The sequence below is a fragment of the Salvelinus sp. IW2-2015 genome, linkage group LG15, assembly GCF_002910315.2.
Source record: "Salvelinus sp. IW2-2015 linkage group LG15, ASM291031v2, whole genome shotgun sequence".
Lineage (NCBI taxonomy): Eukaryota > Metazoa > Chordata > Actinopteri > Salmoniformes > Salmonidae > Salvelinus > Salvelinus sp. IW2-2015.
The window spans coordinates 48,603,199-48,622,072 of record NC_036855.1 but is presented as its reverse complement, the minus strand read 5'-3'; the positions used below and the strand labels follow the sequence as shown (position 1 = coordinate 48,622,072).

The following is an 18,874-nucleotide window of genomic DNA, read 5'->3' as shown; positions in this document are numbered from 1 at the left end:
TGTGTACAGATCCTTGCGACATGGAATTGTGGATTATCACGCTAAAACATGAGGAGATGGTGGTGGATGAATGGCATGACAATGAACCTCAGGATCTCATCACGTTATCTCTGTGCATTCAATTTGTAATCGATAAAATGCAATTCTGTTCATAGTCTGTAGCTTATGCTTGCCCATACCATAACCCCACCACCACCATAATGCACTCTGTTCACAATGTTGACATCAGCAAACCGCTTGTCCACACAACGCCATACATGNATTTTGGACAGTCACCTAATCTAATCAAAGAACTCATCATAAACTTTACTAAAAAATACATGTTGTACAGCAAATGAAAGATACACTAGTTCTTAATGCAATCGTCGTGTTAGATTTTTTAAAATAACTTTAGTACGACATACAGCTTACGTTATAGCGAGACAGCGCCTGCAATGAGGGCGGAAAATAGAACTAAACATTCATAGTCTGTAGCTTATGCTTGCCCATACCATAACCCCACCACCACCATAATGCACTCTGTTGACAATGTTGACATCAGCAAACCGCTTGTCCACACAACGCCATACATGTGGTCTGTGGTTGGACATACTGCCAATTTCTCGAAAACGACATTGGAGGCGGCTTATTCAGTTCTCTGGCAACAGCTCTGGTGGACATTCCTGCATTCAGCATGCCATTGCACTGTCCCTCAAATTGAGACATCTGTGGCATTGTGTTATGTGACAAAACTACACATTTTAGAGTGGCTTTTTATTGTCTCCAGCACAAGGTGCACCTGTGTAATGATCATGCTGTTTAATCAGCTTCTTCATATGCCACAACTGTCAGGTGGATGGATTAGCCCAGTTAGCAATGAGCAATCTGGAGGCCGGCGTCCATCCAGAGCTTATTTGCCCATCGCCTCATTCACATGGCGCCCGCGATATTCCTCTTGTGCATATCATACAAAACATAAKATTTGAAATGGGTGATGGAKATCCACAAATTAATACATATCATCCTAAATGGAGTGACTCTGATTTACATACAGAATAATATGAAATGCTCTGAGACCAGGTRGCCTTATCAGTCATTGATCAATTCTTATGTAGTACCACCACTGCAATGTGTGCAATGATAATCACTTGTTTTTTATGTCTGATTTTATATTTTGAAAACTATTCTCACTTGCTTGTGTTGCACTCAGGAGGTATGCTGAACATCATGCCATATCATGCCATGGCCTAAAATACAAGGTATACTCCAATCACTGATCGATGATGCTAATAAACACTCCGGGTGAACGGTTATAGGTTTATTGACACAAATGTTATATTTTATTTATAGCCCTGAAGAACTTGCTAGAGGGCTCAGTTCTCCACATGAGTACACTACACCGTGGTTGGTGTAAAGCATCCGCACAGCCAGCAGAGGGCYCCAAAGCACATAATATACTTCACATCAGCCACCACTGTAGTGTACATGAGGTGAGTCGGTTCGTAGAAACAAAATAGGACTGTAAATGCAGGAGGACTGTACCTTTAAGTCATCATCATACGACATACATATTTCGGTCACGCATGCCACGCTGCTGCGCCTGCTCAGTTTACCACAGACTGTTCAGTGACAAATGTACCACTATCCCGTTAGATGTAGAAAGCCCGTGTGCTCCAGTATATACCCACTGTCGACTTCACGGCTATTGTTGTGATTCCGCGATTTGGGTGACAGTGGATCAAAAATTCCAGGAGCAACCGAATAATGAGAAGAGGGAATTACAATATTTCTACTGCACGGATAGCGCAGAGAGATATCCACAATAAAAGGTAAATAATAGTCGATATATTTCCTTTATTGTTTCGCCATTCGTGTATAATTCCCCTGATGACATAATGCTACATTACACGTTATGAAAACGCGGATGAATGCCACAACACTCGCTTGTGCGGCCTTTTGTGCGTTGCCTGTATTGCTTTTTCTATAGGCTACAGTTTTYCTGAGGACACCCTATTAATATAATCCCCTTGATATCAATGTAGCCTTTCTCTGTAGCATGGCGAATATGGTTATAAACAGAACCACTTCAGTAACTTGATTTCCTGCTTAMGATAGGATTCAATAGATGGATTTGRATAGGTTGCCCAGCGTAAAATACACAGGATCACTTTTTCCCTTCCTTTAAAAAAAATAAGTATTTATCGTTTTACAATATTACATATGCACTCTCTGTCGTTGTGGTAATGCACAGTTCGTTATGGAATGAATTAATGTGTGTGTGTTTTTTCATGCATGTTTGTGTGTTCCTGTGCATGTGTTCCTAACTCATTCCATTTGCGTCTGTGTATGTATGTGTGGGACAACTTCCTCTGGGTCAATCAGTTGGCGCACGACCAGCTACGTAAACCCTCTCTGGTCTCTCTTCTGGCCTCTGCCAGAATGTCTCCCGAATTGAGACCTCTGTTCCTTTGGTTGGGACGGGTGTGTTGTCACTTTTATTTTTTGCCCATTAAGAAAAACAAACAAATGTTAGGCTACAAGGTGGAGGCCAGGAGGGTCAAATGTCTTTCTCCTTATAGTCACAGATATCAGTATCTGCTGACCATGTAGTTCCAGGTGTACTGTACTGTGTAGGCTTCCGTCGACGCCTCAGTCATCTCCTCTGCTGTGTTTTATTTGTGCCGATGAGTGACCACTGTCTGTCTGGCAGACATGTGCTACGTTCTCTACCGTACTGTATTATTCAGTAGGTCTAGCCTAGATTCACATTCGAGACATTCAGTCCTGTCTGGTAAGTTAAAGCATCCATGCAGTCGTTGTAATTGTATTTTCAAATCATCATGTCTAATAACACTGTGTGTGTTTTATATTCATGAAAATAACTCCAAAATATATTTTTTATACTTTATTTCCCTGTGCTTTCTTTTGGTCTTGAAATGGTCAGTCTGATCCTGTGAGCGTTGGGAAACAAATGTGAAGATATTTACATACACAGCCCTGATTGGTTGATAGGATGGTCTAGAGCTCACTCCTTACCCAGATGAACAGTCATTGGTCAATTATAATCAGATCACATTGTGATGTCATGATGTGGTCCCAAAGTTCCATCCCACCTGAACAGACAGAAATTCCAGGCATTTTTTAAAAACACCTCAACCTCATGGAAATATATAAAAGGAAAATCAAATTTTTAACTGCACTGCCCCTTTAAGTTGGCTACTCCGGTTGTGTGTGTGTGTGGGTGGGTGGGTGTGTAACAGTATAACTTTAGTACGTCCCCTCGCCCCGACCTCGGGTGCGAACCAGGGACCCTCTGCACACATCAACAACTGACACCCACGAAGCGTCGTTACCCATCGCTCCACATGCATAGCAAGGGGCAACACTACTTCTAGGTTTCAGAGCAAGTGACGTAACTGATTGAAACGCTATTAGCGCGTACCCGCTAACTAGCTAGCCATTTCACATCCGTTACACTCACCCCCCTTTCAACCTCCTCCTTTTCCGCAGCAACCAGTGATCCGGGTCAACAGCATCAATGTAACAGTATAACTTTATGGCGTCCCCTCGCCCCAACACGGGCGCGAACCAGGGACCTTCTGCACACATCAACAACAGTCACCCACGAAGCGTCGTTACCCATCGCTCCACAAAAGCCGCGGCCCTTGCAGAGCAAGGGGCAACACTACTTCTAGGTTTCAGAGCAAGTGACGTAACTGATTGAAACGCTATTTGCGCGTACCCGCGAACTAGCTAGCCATTTCACATCCGTTACAGGTGCAGGGTTTTGTTCCAGCCCAGCATTAAAAAAAAAAACTGATTGAAACACTTGTGATCATCAGGTTAGACCACGGTTAGCTCAATCGGATGTTTTAGGTCCAATGTTTTAGGGCCTCCCCATACTGTCTAGGACTCCGTTCTAGCTGCATGTGCCTGCCTGACTGTTCTAGCTGCATGTATTCAAAATGAATACCTTAAACAGTACAGTTATCATTTATTAGACTTGTGCCATCATGCCCATGTTTCATGTAGTTGTTAACAATATTGTGGAAACATCTCCACTCAGTGGTTGAAAGCCAGTCACATAACTTCAGTTAAGAGATACCAGAGTGATGGAATTACATTCCCTTTGTTCCGAAGCTGCCTTGCAATCAAGTTGGAAAATAACAACCGTTGGTTGTGTAATCCTGGCCCCAAAGATAGTGATAAGATCCAGATGTTGGATGTGTCCTGCTGTGGTCCAGATTATGACTGATCTGGAACCAGGACACTGGTAATGATGCAGCCCATGGAAAGTGTGGATTAACTGGGATTAGGCTCATCCCGCTGTTTTGTTTTGGAGAGTACACTATAAAACATTCTTGTACTGTAGGGATCCCACTGATAAGGTCTGTTCATATGCTGGATTGAGTGAAAACCTGTGCTTGTGGGGTGTAGCACCACAGAGGCATAGGCATACATATGCTACACTCTGTCATGTGTGAAAAGGTCAACTCAGTGAGGTCAGAAAGCTTTGTAACAGGTTGGAGGGCCGTGAAATCGATATTCACCTCTCAGTCAAAAGCAGACTGCTGTCGGCTATGGCTATCCATCTTCTCAAACKGGCCCACACAACGTACATTTGAGGACCCTCGAAATGATTGCCTWCATACTTTTGGGATGATTGGCGTTACATAATGACATTGTGCAGAGACGTGCGTGTGAGGTAGACTCCCGTGTAGGAGGGTGCAGAGAGAGAGGGGAAGGGAGGAGGAAGGTGGGGGTTAGTGGGTACTGTCAGCCAAACACTGGCAGGACTCTTGCTTCCCAGGGGGCTTATATTACTGATCCACAGAAGAGACAGACACACCTGACATCCTCTTCGCACACTGCCGACACAATACATCCACACAGCYCTCTGCTTCTCAACCCCCTGTGTTCTGTTTAGCTTTCACACATTTCKAAATCTGCAGTTTTTACTATGGTTTTCTTGTCTCACTCAATGGACACACACACAGCGGCCCACCCTGTTTTCAACTCTGCCACCACTAAAGGCGTGCAAAGTGCATTCGGCCATAGTGTGACAACTGTGTCAACACTTAGCCGAGGAGTGGACACGTGCTGGTCAGAGCTCCGTAGTGGACACGGTTACAGGCTTATGATCAACAATAGGGAATTAACCACCTGAATGGACAAAAAACGATATCGCCTCCTCTTTATACAGACATCACCGCTGCTTTTTTTTAAATGAATCACCGATGCGTATCCAGTAGTCAGTTAGACGGACGTAAAATGAAGAGCATTGTCTGTTATATTTTTGCCAACACATTTGGCCACAACCATGCAAACCCAATGCATCTCTGATTTGACATTCTTTATTTTCCTTTTCAGATATTGACATGAAGAAAGACATTGAGACGTTGATAGCGGAGGAACGCGCCGACATCATCTRGAAATATGATACGGTGGGTGACGTTCATCTAATGCAGCATTCAGAGGGTTTCAGGATGCTGTAAATTTTTTTTTTTTAAGTTCTAAAATTGCCATGCGCACTTCCACCTTAGTTATTTCTCGTTTACCGATGACCAACATAACCCGAGCGACCTGTCCAACAAATGCTTCTACAGTTGGAGAACTCCTAGATAAGGTTTGAAAGTTCATAGACATCAGTTCAGATCTTACAAAGTTCCAGTAACAGTCATATTAGTTGCATAGCATAGCATAGCATAGCAATAGTTCTGTTTACCTCCAGGCCTGCATTGATGTATCCATAAATAAGTTAGTCTAAGACTTATGTTAGTCTAAGTTAGATTAAGACTAAGTCTACTCATGTAGGTAGACTGCACCACCTCCATCACCTCCATATAAACAAGGAAACAGATCGACCACACCAGTCAAAACCAAACAGCAAAGGTCGTGTTATGTCCACACATAAGCACGTGCATTTTGTAATGCATATCCTTGACGATCAGATGCTGATTCACTTGGCCTGAGTTTGTACTTTAAACAGCACGCATTCCATTCTCAGAACATGTCATGGAGTTATCCCATCTGACTGTACCACATGTCCTCTCTGTCTGTGTGTTGTCCATCTGTTCACACAGGAGGAAGAGTTCACGGTTGTTTGAGCGTGTTGTTAAAAAGCGCGACCATCACTCTAAGAGGGATAAGAAAGAGAAACTGAATGTGTGTGTTTGTGTGTGTGTGTGTGTTGCTAAGCATTGTCTGTGTGGGTTTATGAAGAAGCCTAATAGCATGCTTGTGGTTTGTTGTGTAACAGAAAAGTATTCTATAATATGATGTTGAGGAGATTTAGACATACATAAGCAGCTAAAATAGTCAGTTGCCAGGAAAACACAATCATACCGTAAGAGTATGTTGTTAATGCTATAAAACCTAGAGAAGTATACATTCTAAAATGAGAGGTCATGCAGTCTATTTAGTACGAACTAGAGGTCACGAACTTCAAGCGACCCAATTTCCCTAGCAATATCTGTCTGACAGTGTCCCCTCTTCAAATTGGGGTCAGCAGACACGCTGACACTGGAAAGAGCAAGAGGGAGGGAGAGCGAGAGAGAGAGAGAACTACAGCGAAGGAGACAGTTGACTCTCGAAATAGCAAGAGAGAGCGAGTAGGAGTGAGACAGAGTTGAATTTAGCTCACAGGCAACAAGACATGAGAACGTACTGTATATACGATCTTAATTCGAGCCAGTTGCTYCAGCAGGAAAATAATCCTGCAGCAACAAGAAACGTGAGTTATAATTTTAATTATAATCAATGGACCTTTTTGTAGAGTTTGATACACTTTTTGCAAGGGAAAATTAAAAGTTCAAAGTTGAAATGACAAACTTTAGAAGCCTTTTTTTAACCCTAAATACACTACGAGTAAAACATGTGCTGCATTGCAGGAAAGTTATCCTGCAACAGGGTGATCATATTAAGATCCTACATCTGTAGAGGGGACCATGTCGGGCCTTAGCAACACCTGTGACAACGGCCATAGCAAGACCATAGCAATAGATTTCACCATGGTCTCTCTAAGCTACTGAACCACAACAGAAATCAGGTGATTTCTGTCTGTAGAATTCTACTGTCTGTGAGGTATTTGACTTTGAACAGAGGAGCAGAAGAAACACACACTGTCTCAGACTTCAGGTGGTGACAGAACAGACACCATGGTTTTAGCACAATCCACCATGGGTGTTCTGTTTAATGTAATGTGCAGATGGCTTGGTCAGTGTGCCATTTCTGTTTCTGTTTGGCAAAGACAACAACTTGGCTGCCCTTTTGATGTTGCCAAACAAGGTTATGACTTATTATACAATGGGTGGGTCTAATCCTGAATGCTTATTGGTTAAAACTGCATTCCAGCCGGTGTCTATTCCACAAGTTAAATCTATGACGTTAAAATGCCTGTTTACTCTGTTCCATCTGACTGCGAAGTCCACTGTCTCATCAGCCCAGCCATCTCCACTATAACGAGCATCTAGACATTATCTCGCATTTCTTTTAGACTGACATTTAGTTTTCAACAGCGGAGATTTGTATAAACCTTGCTGTCTGTCTCTCCAAAATTTGCAACAATGTTTTAATATTCAAAATTCGATTTCCAGCTGTCACATAGCAATGAACGTGTCGGGAGTCGGGTTGAGACAGACAGGCAGGCAGTTTCTCTCAGCCGGTCGAAATCACGAGTCAGCATAATTTTTATGGACGTATACAAATAAATATCAATAAAAAAACTGGTAAAACGAAACAATAACAGCTAGATTGCAGCCTTTCCAGCTTCAGTTTGAAGTGATTGTGTTAGCTGTGTTGTTGGCTAGCTCCTCTGAACAACAGTGTCCTGATGAGAGTGCATCATTAGCTCATTGTTATGGATGTATCAAATAAATGTCACGAGAAAGCAGCTTAAAACAAATGCAAATAAAATGTTATTGGTCACATACACATGTTTAGCAGATGTTATTGCGGGTGTAGCGAAATGCTTGAGTTCCTAGCTCCAACAGTGCAGTAGTTTCTAACAATGCACACAAATCTAAAAGTAAAATAATGGAATTTATAAATATTTGGACGAGTGGCATTGACTAGAATACTGTATAATACAGTATATAAACTCAGCAAAAAAAGATACGTCTCTTTTTCAGGACCCTGTCATTCAAAGATAATTCGTAAAAATCCAAATAACTTCACATATCTTCATTGTAAAGGGTTTAAATACTGTTCCCCATGCTTGTTCAATGAACCATAAATAATTAATGAACATACACCTGTGGAACGGTCGATAAGACACTAACAGCTTACAGACGGTAGGCTATTAAGGTCACAGTTATTAAAACTTAGGACACTAAAGAGGCCTTTCTACGGACTCTGAAAAACACCAAAAGAAAGATGCCCAGGGTCCCTGCTCATCTGCGTGAACGTGTCTTGGACATGCCGCAAGGAGGCATGAGGACTGCAGATGTGGCCAATAAATTGCAATGTCCGTACTAAGACAGCGCTACAGGGAGACAGGACGGACAGCTGATCGTCCTCGCAGTGGCAGACCACGTGTAACAACACCTGCACAGGATCGGTACATCCGAACATCACACCTGCGGGACAGGTACAGGATGGCAACAACAACTGCCCGAGTTACACCAGGAATGTACAATCCCAAAATAAGTGCTCAGACTGTCCGCAATAGGCTGAGAGAGGCTGGACTGAGGGCTTGTAGGCCTGTTGTAAGGCATGTCCTCATCAGAATCACTGGCAACAACGTCGCCTATGGACACAAACCCACCGTTGCTGGACCAGACAGGACTGGCAAAAAGTGCTCTTCACTGATGAGTCGCAGTTTTGTCTCACCGGGGGTGATGGTCAGATTCGCGTTTATCGTCGAAGGAGTGAGCGTTACACAGAGGCCTGTACTCTGGAGCGGGATCGATTTGTAGGATGAGGGTCCGTCATGGTCTGGGGCGGTGAGTCACAGCATCATCGGACTGAGCTTATTGTCATTGCAGGCGTTCTCAACGCTGTGCGTTACAGGGAAGACATTCTCCTCCCTCATGTGGTACCCTTCCTGCAGGCTCATCCTGACATGACCCTCCAGCATGACAATGCCACCAGCCATACTGCTCGTTCTGTGCGTGATTTCCTGCAAGACAGGAATGTCAGTGTTCTGCCATGGCCAGCGAAGAGCCCGGATCTCAATCCCATTGAGCACGTCTGGGAKCTGTTGGATCGGAGGGTGAGGGCTAGGGCCATTCCCCCCAGAAGTGTCCAGAAACTTGCAGGTGCCTTGGTGGAAGAGTGGGGTAACATCTCACAGCAAGAACTGGCAAATCTGGTGCAGTCCATGAGGAGGAGTTGCACTGCAGTACTTAATGCAGCTGGTGGCCACACCAGATACTGACTGTTACTTTTGATTTTGACCCCCCCCCCCCCTTTGTTCTGGGACACGTTATTCAATTTCTGTTGGTCACATGTCTGTGGAACTTGTACAGTTTATGTCTCAGTTGTTGAATCTTGTTATGTTCATACAAATATTTACACATGTTAAGTTTGCTGAAAATAAACACAGTTGACAGTGAGAGGACGTTTCGTTTTTTGCTGAGACTCGTGTTCCATTATTTAAGTGACCAGTGATTCCATCTCTATGTTCATAGGTCAGCAGTGATGGCTATTTAACAGTCTGATGGCCTTGAGATAGAAGCTGTTTTTCAGCCTCTCGGTCTCAGCTTTGATGCACCTGTACTGACCTCACCTTCTGGATGATAGCGGGGGTGAACGAGCCGTGGCTCGGGTGGTTGATGTCCTTGATGATCTTTTTGTCCTTCATGTGACATCGGGTGCTGTAGCTGTCCTGAAGAGCAGGCAGTGTGCCCCCTGGTGATGCGTTGGGCAGACTGCACCACTCTCTGGAGAGCCCTGCGTTTGTGGGCAGTGCAGTTGCCGTACCAGGCGGTAATACACCCCAACAGGTCGCTCTCAATTGTTCATCTGTAAAAGTTTGTGAGGATCTTGGGAGCCAAGACTCATTTCTTCAGCCTCCTGAGTCTGTGTGGGTGGACCATTTTAGATTGTCAGTGATGTGTACGCAGAGGAACTTGAAGCTTTTCACCTTCTCCACTGCTGTCCCGTCGATATGGGTGGGGGCGTGATCCCTCTGCTGTCTCCTGAAGTCTATGATCAGTTCCTTAGTTTTGTTGACTTAAGGGAGAGGTTATTTTCCTGGCACCACTCCGCCATGGCCCTCACCTCCTCCCTGTAGGCTGTCTCATCATTGTTGGTATTCAGGCTTGCTACTGTTGTGTCATCTACAAACTTGATGATTGAGTGGGAGGCGTGTGTCATGACTGAACAGGGAGTACAGGAGGGGGCTGAGCACGCATCCTTGTGGGGCCCCAGTGTTGAGGGTCAGCGTAGTGTAGGAGTTGTTTCCTACCTTCAACACCTGGGCGTGGCCCGTCAGAAAGTCCAGGACCAAGTTACACAGGGCAGGGTTCAGACCCAGGGCCCTGAGCTTAATGATGAGCTTGGAGGGTACTACGGTGTTGAAGGCTGAGCTGTTGTCAATGAACAGCATTCTTAGATAGGTATTCCTCTTGTCCAGATGGGATAGGGCTGTGTGCAGGGTAATGATGATTGCATCATCTGTGGATCTATTGGGGCGGTATGCAAATTTAAGTGGGTCTAGGGTGTCAGGTAAGGTGGAGGTGACATGGTCCTTAACTAGCCTCTCAAATTACTTCATGATGACAGAAGTGAGAGCTACAGGGTGGTAGTCATTTAGTTCAGTTACCTTTGCTTTCTTGGGTACAGGAACAGTGGTGGACATCTTGAAGCAAGTGGGGACAGCAGACTGGGATAGGGAGAGATTCAATATGTCCGTAAACACTCCAGCCAGCTGGTCTGCGCATGCTCTGAGGATGCAGCTAGGGATGCTCTCTGGGCCGACAGCCTTCCAAGGGTTAACAAACATTAATGTCTTACTCATGTCAGCCACGGAGAACAAGAGCCCACAGTCCTTGGGAGCGGGCGGCGTCGGTGGCACTGTGTTATCCTCAAAGCGGGCGAAGAAAGTGTTTAGCTTGTTCTGGAGCAAGACGTCGGTGTCCTCAATGTGGCTGGTTTTCCCTTTGTAATCCATGATCGTCTGGAGTCCCTGCCACATACGGCGTGTGTCTGAGCCGTTGAATTGCGACTCCACTTTGTCTCTGTACTGATGTTTTTCCTGTTTGATTGCCTTTCGGAGGGCATAACTGCACTGTTTGTATTCGACCATATTGCCAGTCACCTTGCCGTGGTTAAATGTGGTGGTTCGCGCAAGGCAATGCTGCCGTCTATCCACGTTTTTTTGTTTGGGTAGGTTTTACTAGTCACAGTGGGAACAACATCCGCTGTACACTTCCTGATTAACTCAGTCACTGTGTTCGTGTATACGTCAATGTTATTCTCAGAGGCAACCCGGAACATATCCCAGTCCGTGTGATCAAATGCAGCTACTTTTTTTTWTTTTTATTCAACCTTTATTTAACTAGGCAAGTCAGTTACGAACAAATTCATATTTACAATGACGGCCTACCAAAAGGCATAAGGCCTCCTGTGGGGACAGGGGCTGGGATTGAAAAAAATATTATAATAAATATAGGACAAAACACACATCACGACAAGAAAGACAACACAGCACAACATAAAGAGAGACCTGAGACAACAACATGGCAAGGCAGCAAAACATGACAACACAGCATGTTAGCAACACAACATGACAAAAACATGGTAGCAACACATGGTAGCAGCACAAAACATAGTACAAACATTATTGGGCACAGACAACGGCAAAAGGGCAAGAAGGTAGAGACAAAAATGCATCATGCAAGCAGCCATAACTGTCAGTAAGAGTGTCCATGATTGAGTCTTTGAATGAAGAGATTGAGATAAATCTGTCCCGTTTGAGTGTTTGTTGCAGCTTGTTCCAGTCGCTAGCTGCAGCGAACTGAAAAGAAGAGCGACCCAGTGATGTGTGTGCTTTGGGGACCTTTAACAGAATGTGACTGGCAGAACGGGTGTTGTATGTGGAGGATGAGGGTTACTGTAGATATCTCAGATAGGGGGGAATGAGGCCTAAGAGGGTTTTATAAATAAGCATCAACCAGTAGGTCTTGCGACGGGTATACAGTGATGACCAGTTTACAGAGGAGTATAGAGTGCAGTGATGTGTCCTATAAGGAGCATTGGTGACAAATCTGATGGCCGAATGGTAAAGAACATCTAGCCGCTCGAGAGCACCCGTACCTGCCGATCTATAAATTATGTCGTAAGGATGGTCATCTGAATAAGGGTTAGTTTGGCAGCTGGGGTGAAAGAGGAGCGAATACGATAGAGGAAACCAAGTCTAGATTTAACTTTAGCCTGCAACTTTGACATGTGCTGAGAGAAGGACTGTGTATCATCTAGCCATACTCCCAAGTACTTGTATGAGGTGACTACCTCAAGCTCTAAATCCTCAGAGGTAGTAATCACACCTGTGGGGAGAGGGGCATTCTTCTTACCGAACCACATTTACCTTTGTTTTGGAGGTGTTCAGAACAAGGTTAAGGGTAGAGAAAGCTTTTTGAACTGTAAGAAAGCTTTGTTATAGAGCATTTAACACAAAATCCAGGGAGGGGCCAGCTGAGTATAAGACTGTATCATTTGCATATAAATGGATGAGAGAGCTTCCTACTGCCTGAGCTATGTTGTTGATGTAAATTGAGAAGAGAGTGGGGCCTAGGATCGAGCCTTGGGTACTCATTTGGTGACAGGCAGTGGCTGAGACAGCAGATTTTCTGACTTTAAATACTGCACTCTTTGAGAGAGGTGGTTAGCAAACCAGGCCAAAGACCCCTCACAGACACCAATATTTCTTGGCCGCTCACAAGAATGGAATGGTCTACCGTATCAAAAGCTTTGGCCAAGTCAGTAAAAACAAGACCACAACATTGCTTAGAATCAAGGGCAATGGTGACATCATTGAGGACTTTTAAGGTTGCAGTGACACATCCATAACCTGAGCGGAAAACCAGATTGCATACCAGAGAGAATACTATAGACATCAAGAAAGCCAGTCAGTTGATTATTTTTCCAAAACTTTTGATAAACAGGGCAACATAGAAATAGGCCTATAACAGTTAGGATCAGCTTGATCTCCCCCTTTAAATAAAGGACGGAATGTGGCTGCCTTCCAAGCGATGGGAACCTCCCCATAAAGGAGGGGACAGGTTAAACAGTTCAGAGATAGGCTTGGCGATGATAGGGGCAGCAACCTTAAAGAAGGGTCTAAACCATATGACCCAGATGTTTTTTGGGGGTCAAGTTTCAGGAGCCCGTTTTGCACCTCGGACTCAGTGACTGTCTGCAGGGAGAAACTTTCTAGTGGGGAAGGGGAAAAAGAGGGAGAAGCACCGGGGATAGTCACATTTAGAAGGGGTGGGAGATGAGGAAATGTTGGGCTAGCAAGGAGGAATGGCAGAGTCAAATAGGAATCCTGACTTAATGAAGTGGTGATTAAAGAGCTCAGCCATGTGCTTCTTGTCAGTAACAACCACATCATCAACATGAAGGGACATGGGCAGCTGTGAGGAGGAGGGTTTATTCTCCAGGTCTTCATTCATTTTCCAGAACTTCATTGGGTTAGACCCACAGAGAGAGAACTGCTCCTTAAAGTAACTAACTTTGGCCTTCTGGATAGCCTGAGTGCACTTATTTCTCATGTGCCTGAACGAGAGCCAGTCAGCCTGAGTATGCGTGTGCCAAGCCTATAGCCCTCCTGATGTCGTTTGACCCCACATAGACTACGACAGCATCAGCTCAAGGCATCTGTCGTAGAACGGTCAGAAGCAGCCTTGTAATGTCCTGTACTTGTGCTCCGGGATAGCACAGGGATTTTGCCCTGGGAACCAAGGTGTTTCTTACAATAGAACTGTCGATGATGACAACTGGTGCAATGGCTGATGAAGTCCGGTCGTTCTTTCGCCTTGAGTGGTTTTGCAAACCCCTCGAGGACCGAAGAGTGGTGGGGCCCGATGGACCCAAGCCAGTTGTAGTATCCATCGTGGAGGATGAATAGGCCGGAGTACCTCCGGATCCGATCTCCAACCACAATCCCCCAGGGAAGATCGCGCCGGAACCTCTAGATCCCAGGGCAGCAAAGCTGTTTCTGGTCTGTGTCCGGTCCGGGCTTAATATCTCCAATGAGGCTCCCGTTACCAGAGGACGCTGTTTTCGACTTCCATGACTTTAAAGTGTGTGACATATCTCCATGGATGGTTGGTAATATCGAGAACAGGAACATCCCCCAAGTCATCCAGGAGCGTCCTACTAGCTCCATTCCTCCAGGGAAGGGGGATACCCCTTGGTGGGAGGGATCCCTGCAGAGTACCGGCCAGTCGGCTGTGGAGAGCCGATACGGCGGCGAGACTTCCATCAGGCCAGAGCGGCGTCCTGCTACTGGGGTAAAAGAGAGAAAAAGTAAGCGGGTGTGGATTCCCCCAGTAGCTTGTATAGATTCGCTACTTGTTTGCTAAGAGTAGTCCCTTCAATCCTGTAGTCCTCTACAAGCAAACAGTTGCTACATTGAAAGTCTGGGTGGTCCAAATTGTCCCTTAACAGAGCAGCCGACCGGCCGTTACTCTGATTGTGTTGTTGATTGCAGAATGAGTCAGGTGTCCACCAGGCCATAGGTATGCTTGGAGGAATATTAGAAAGTCCAAGCAGGTTCTCTGACCATGTGTCTCTCTCTCGCTCTCTCCCCCTCTCTCTCTCTCTCTCGCTTTCCACACATTCCTTCTCATCTCCCTTTCACTGTTTAATTATATCCATCTCCCCCTTTCCTCTCTTTGCTTTCTCCCCCCAAATGACTTCCACTAGGACCTATTTTTAGCCCTCTCACGTTCTCACACTTGACACCATTTGCAGTGTGCCCTCAGGGCGTCATCGCTGCGATTGTTCATCTGTGACGGCATGGTTTGGTGTCTGTAGGCTGTATGTATCGACCCTCTCTCTCTCTTTGCCCGCAACCTGCTTTCTGATAGCTTTCTATGCTTTCTAATAGTTGGCCACATCTATGTAGTCCATTTGACTAGTCCTGAGAGAAAATTGTCCTCTGCCCCTTGGGCAATATCTGCTCCACGATGTACAATCTGGCTGGCGATGAGATGTTCTTTTATATTGGCCACGATTTAACACAGCATAGATAGACACAATGCATCCGTTTGTGTCATCTTTGAGACAGGCACAGCGATCTGATGCGCTTGTACTAAAATCAAATGTATTGTTCTCTAGAGAACAGCGTGTGTTGTGTTTTTCCTAATGGCTCCAATTCAAAGGCCCAATGCCTGACTTGATTTAACAACGTTAAAGCAACAGGCCAACTTACTGCATGTTTTCCCTGGGCCGTGTGCTGTTTCTGATGTGTCTGTGTTTTTATTCCAGGGCAGACAGGAGGGGGTGGAGATTGACCCATGGGAGGATGCAGACTACAGTATTTACAGAGTCACTGACCGTTTTGGGTTTCTGCAGTAAGTCAAACTGAGGTTTCTGTGTACAGTATTGTACACATTACTTGACTGGCAGAATCTTACTGTTGTCGTCCGTTCTTTTCCCACAGTGACGAGGATCTGCCAGCCCCTAGTGCACACGAGGAGAAGGTAAGAAGTGGAAATGCAATATATGCATCAGAAGAGTCAGACACACACTACAGTTTCCGTTAAGTGGTGTACAGAAGCTACTAACTAACCTTTCAAGTGTGACCTCTAACATATAGAGGTGTAATGTTCCTTGTACAGCTGTAGTGTGTGTGTGTGTGTGTGTGCGCGTAGAAATGTGTCAATGCTTAGTACGTGCTCGATGTGTATGTATTAGCCAATCCATGACCTCCCGCTAACTTAGTGAAACCCTGTAGCAGGGCCATATGCCCCAGGCATCCATCTAAGGGGAAGCCGATCCTTAGGCATCTCACACACTTCTGGAATGGGAGCTATGCTTCCTCACACCTTAGATCTGGTCATGTGGCCGTGACTGATTCAATTAATAGCACATTTAACCTTGGGCAGAACTTGATAAGCTCTCCTCAATGTTACATGTCAATACAGTACAAACCAACACATGCCAGTCATAGCAGTGCGGGGCAGGACACCACGTTCTCATGCCAAGTGATCTTTTATATGATCCCACAAAGAGAGTTAATTTGGTTGTAGTTTTAGAAGAAACGTTGTAAATACTGTGTTCTGTACTGTACTATACTCTGTGTGTAAATGCGTCTCGTTAATGTAAATGTGTCTTCATTTTGCATGCATAACATTTTGCCTAGTTTAAAATGTCTTTTCGGGTTTCGCCCTGACAGAAAAAGAACCTGGAAATTGAAAGGGTAGAAAAATGGCTGAAGATGGTGAAAAAATGGGATAAATACTGGAACAGTGACAGGGTGAGAATCTCTCTCTCTCTCGCTCTCGCTCTCTCTCTCTCTCTCGCTCTCTCTCTCGCTTTCACAGACACACACCACACCCTTCACTTGTGTTTATAAATGTTTATAATAGTCTTAAATGCTCACTGAACATTTACACTCCTGCCTCAACTCCCCATTTTGCTTATCCCCGTTCTCCCCCTTGTCTAACCCCTGTCTCTCCTGTGTCCCCCTGCTCTCCTCTCAGATGGTAAAGCGTGTGTATAAGGGTCTCCCCCTGCAGCTGAGAGGCCAGGCCTGGGCCCTGCTGCTGGATGTGGAGAAGGTGAAGAATGAGAACGAGGGGAAGTATGAGGTAAAAGAGTACCCAGTATCTAACACACGAGCACACACACACACACACACACACACACACACACACACACACACACACACTGTTGATTCATCAAGCATCTACTCTAAACAGTGCATAGGTGTAGCCAGCGTTTACCAACACAGAGGGATTTGATACCATGCTCCAAACAACACAATGCAGTCTAAAGCCAGTGATCACTCAGGACCACTAAACCATGAAATCTCTGCTGTTATGATTTGAAGGCGACTGCTGCTTCAGGTCTCAGGGAAAGTGATGTCATTGTGCTAGGCTCTGTAATCAGTAACCAGGTTCACTACATGGGCAGAGTCAATGAAAAAAAAACTATTCAACAATACTGAATACCCTGAATACCCGGCCAGAGATGAATACCCTGTGATTCAACAATGGTATGATACGGTAATGTCCCTGTCTTCCCCCTACATTTGTACAAAGTGGGATTCAAATTGATTTAATAAAAAAAAAATGTCAACAATCTACACAAAATTCTCTGTAATGTCAAAGTATTAATGGAACATAAAACACTAATATATTTTAAATTAGATAAGTATTCAATACATGTCAGAATCACTTGGCAGTGATTACATCTGTGAGTCTTTCTGGGCAAGTCTCTGTACAATATTCTTCAAGCTCTGTCAGTTTTGTTGTTGATCATTGGTGTACAGCTATTTTTATGTCTTGCCATAGATTTTCAAGCTGATTTAAGTCAAAACTGTAACTAGGCCACTCAGGAACATTCAATGTTGTATTGGTAAGTAACTCCAGTCTATATTTGGCATTGCGTTTTAGGTTATTGTCCTGCTGAAAGGTGGATTTGTCTGCCCGTGTCTGTTGAAAAGCAGACTGAACCAGGTTTTCCTCTAGGGCTTTGCCTGTGCTTAGCTCTATTCCGTTTATTTTTATCCAAAATAGAAAAATCCCTAGTCCTTTCCAATGACAAGCATACCCATAACATGATGCAGCCACCACCATGCTTGAAAATATGAAGAGTGGAACTCAGTGATGTGTTGGATTTGCCCCAAACATAGTGGTTCTTTAAAAAAAAAWAAAAAAAACTTTATTTAACCAGGTAGGCCAGTTGAGAACAAGTTCTCATTTACAACTGCAACCTAGCCAGGATAAAGCAAAGCAGTGCGACAAAAACAACAACACAGAGTTACACATGGGATAAACAAACGTACAGTCAATAACACAATAGAAAAATCTGTATACAGTGTGTGCAAATTAAGTAAGGAGGTAAGGCAATAAATAGGCCATAGTGGCGAAGTCATTACAATTTAGCAATTAACACTGGAGTGAAAGATGTGCAGATGAGCATGTGCAAGTAGAAATACTGGTGTGAAAAGAGGAGAAAAACTAAAACAAATACGGAATGAGGTAGGTAGTTGGTTGGATGGGCTATTTACAGATGGGCTGTGTACAGCTGCAGCAATCGGTAAGCTGCTCTGACAGCTGATGCTTAAAGTTAGTGAGGGAGATATGAGTCTCCAACTTCAGTGATTTTTGCAATTCGACCCAGTCATTGGCAGCAGAGAACTGTAAGGAAAGGTGGCCAAATGAGGTGTTGGCTTTGGGGATGACCAGTGAAATATACCTGCTGGAGCACGTGCTACGGATGGTTGTTGCTATGGTGACCAGTGAGCTGAGATAAGGTGGAGCTTTACCTAGCAAAGACTTATAGATTACTGGAGATGCTTAATATGAGTCTGGAAGGAGAGTTTACAGTCTAACCAGACACCTAGGTATTTGTAGTTGTCCACATATTCTAAGTCAGAACCGTCCAGAGTAGTGATGCTAGTCGGGCAGGCGGGTGCGGGCAGCAATTGGTTGAAGAGCATGCATTTCGTTTTACTAGCATTTAAGAGCAGTTGGAGGCCACGGAAGAAAAGTTGTATGGCATTGAAGCTTGTTTGGAGGTTTGTTAACACAGTGTCCAAAGAAGGGCCAGATGTATACAGAATGGTGTTGTCTACGTAGAGGTGGATCAAATAATCACCCGCAGCAAGAGCGACATCATTGATATATACAGAGAAGCGAGTCAGCCCGAGAATTGAACCCTGTGGCACCCCCATAGAGACTGCCAGAGGTCCGGACAACAGGCCCTCCYATTTCACACA

The 18,874-nt window shown here is 44.7% G+C and overlaps 1 protein-coding gene across 3 annotated transcripts in view; it reads left to right on the top strand.

Moving 5' to 3' along the window:
- Positions 1-1,577: 1,577 nt before the first annotated feature.
- LOC111975130 (USP6 N-terminal-like protein) overlaps positions 1,578-18,874 on the top strand; it is a 29,628-nt gene continuing 12,331 nt past the window's right edge. Inside the window, exons 1-7 of one of the 3 annotated variants that reach the window (XM_070447183.1) lie at positions 1,783-1,808; positions 5,350-5,423; positions 6,063-6,144; positions 15,415-15,500; positions 15,590-15,629; positions 16,325-16,405; positions 16,632-16,739. In XM_070447183.1, the coding sequence (XP_070303284.1) occupies positions 5,416-5,423; positions 6,063-6,144; positions 15,415-15,500; positions 15,590-15,629; positions 16,325-16,405; positions 16,632-16,739 (405 nt within the window). In that variant the 5' untranslated portion in view covers positions 1,783-1,808; positions 5,350-5,415. Of the gene's footprint in view, positions 1,809-5,349; positions 5,424-6,062; positions 6,145-6,566; positions 6,713-15,414; positions 15,501-15,589; positions 15,630-16,324; positions 16,406-16,631; positions 16,740-18,874 lie in introns of those variants that run through there. The other 2 variants (XM_024003313.3, XM_024003312.3) reach the window with 2 other exon arrangements.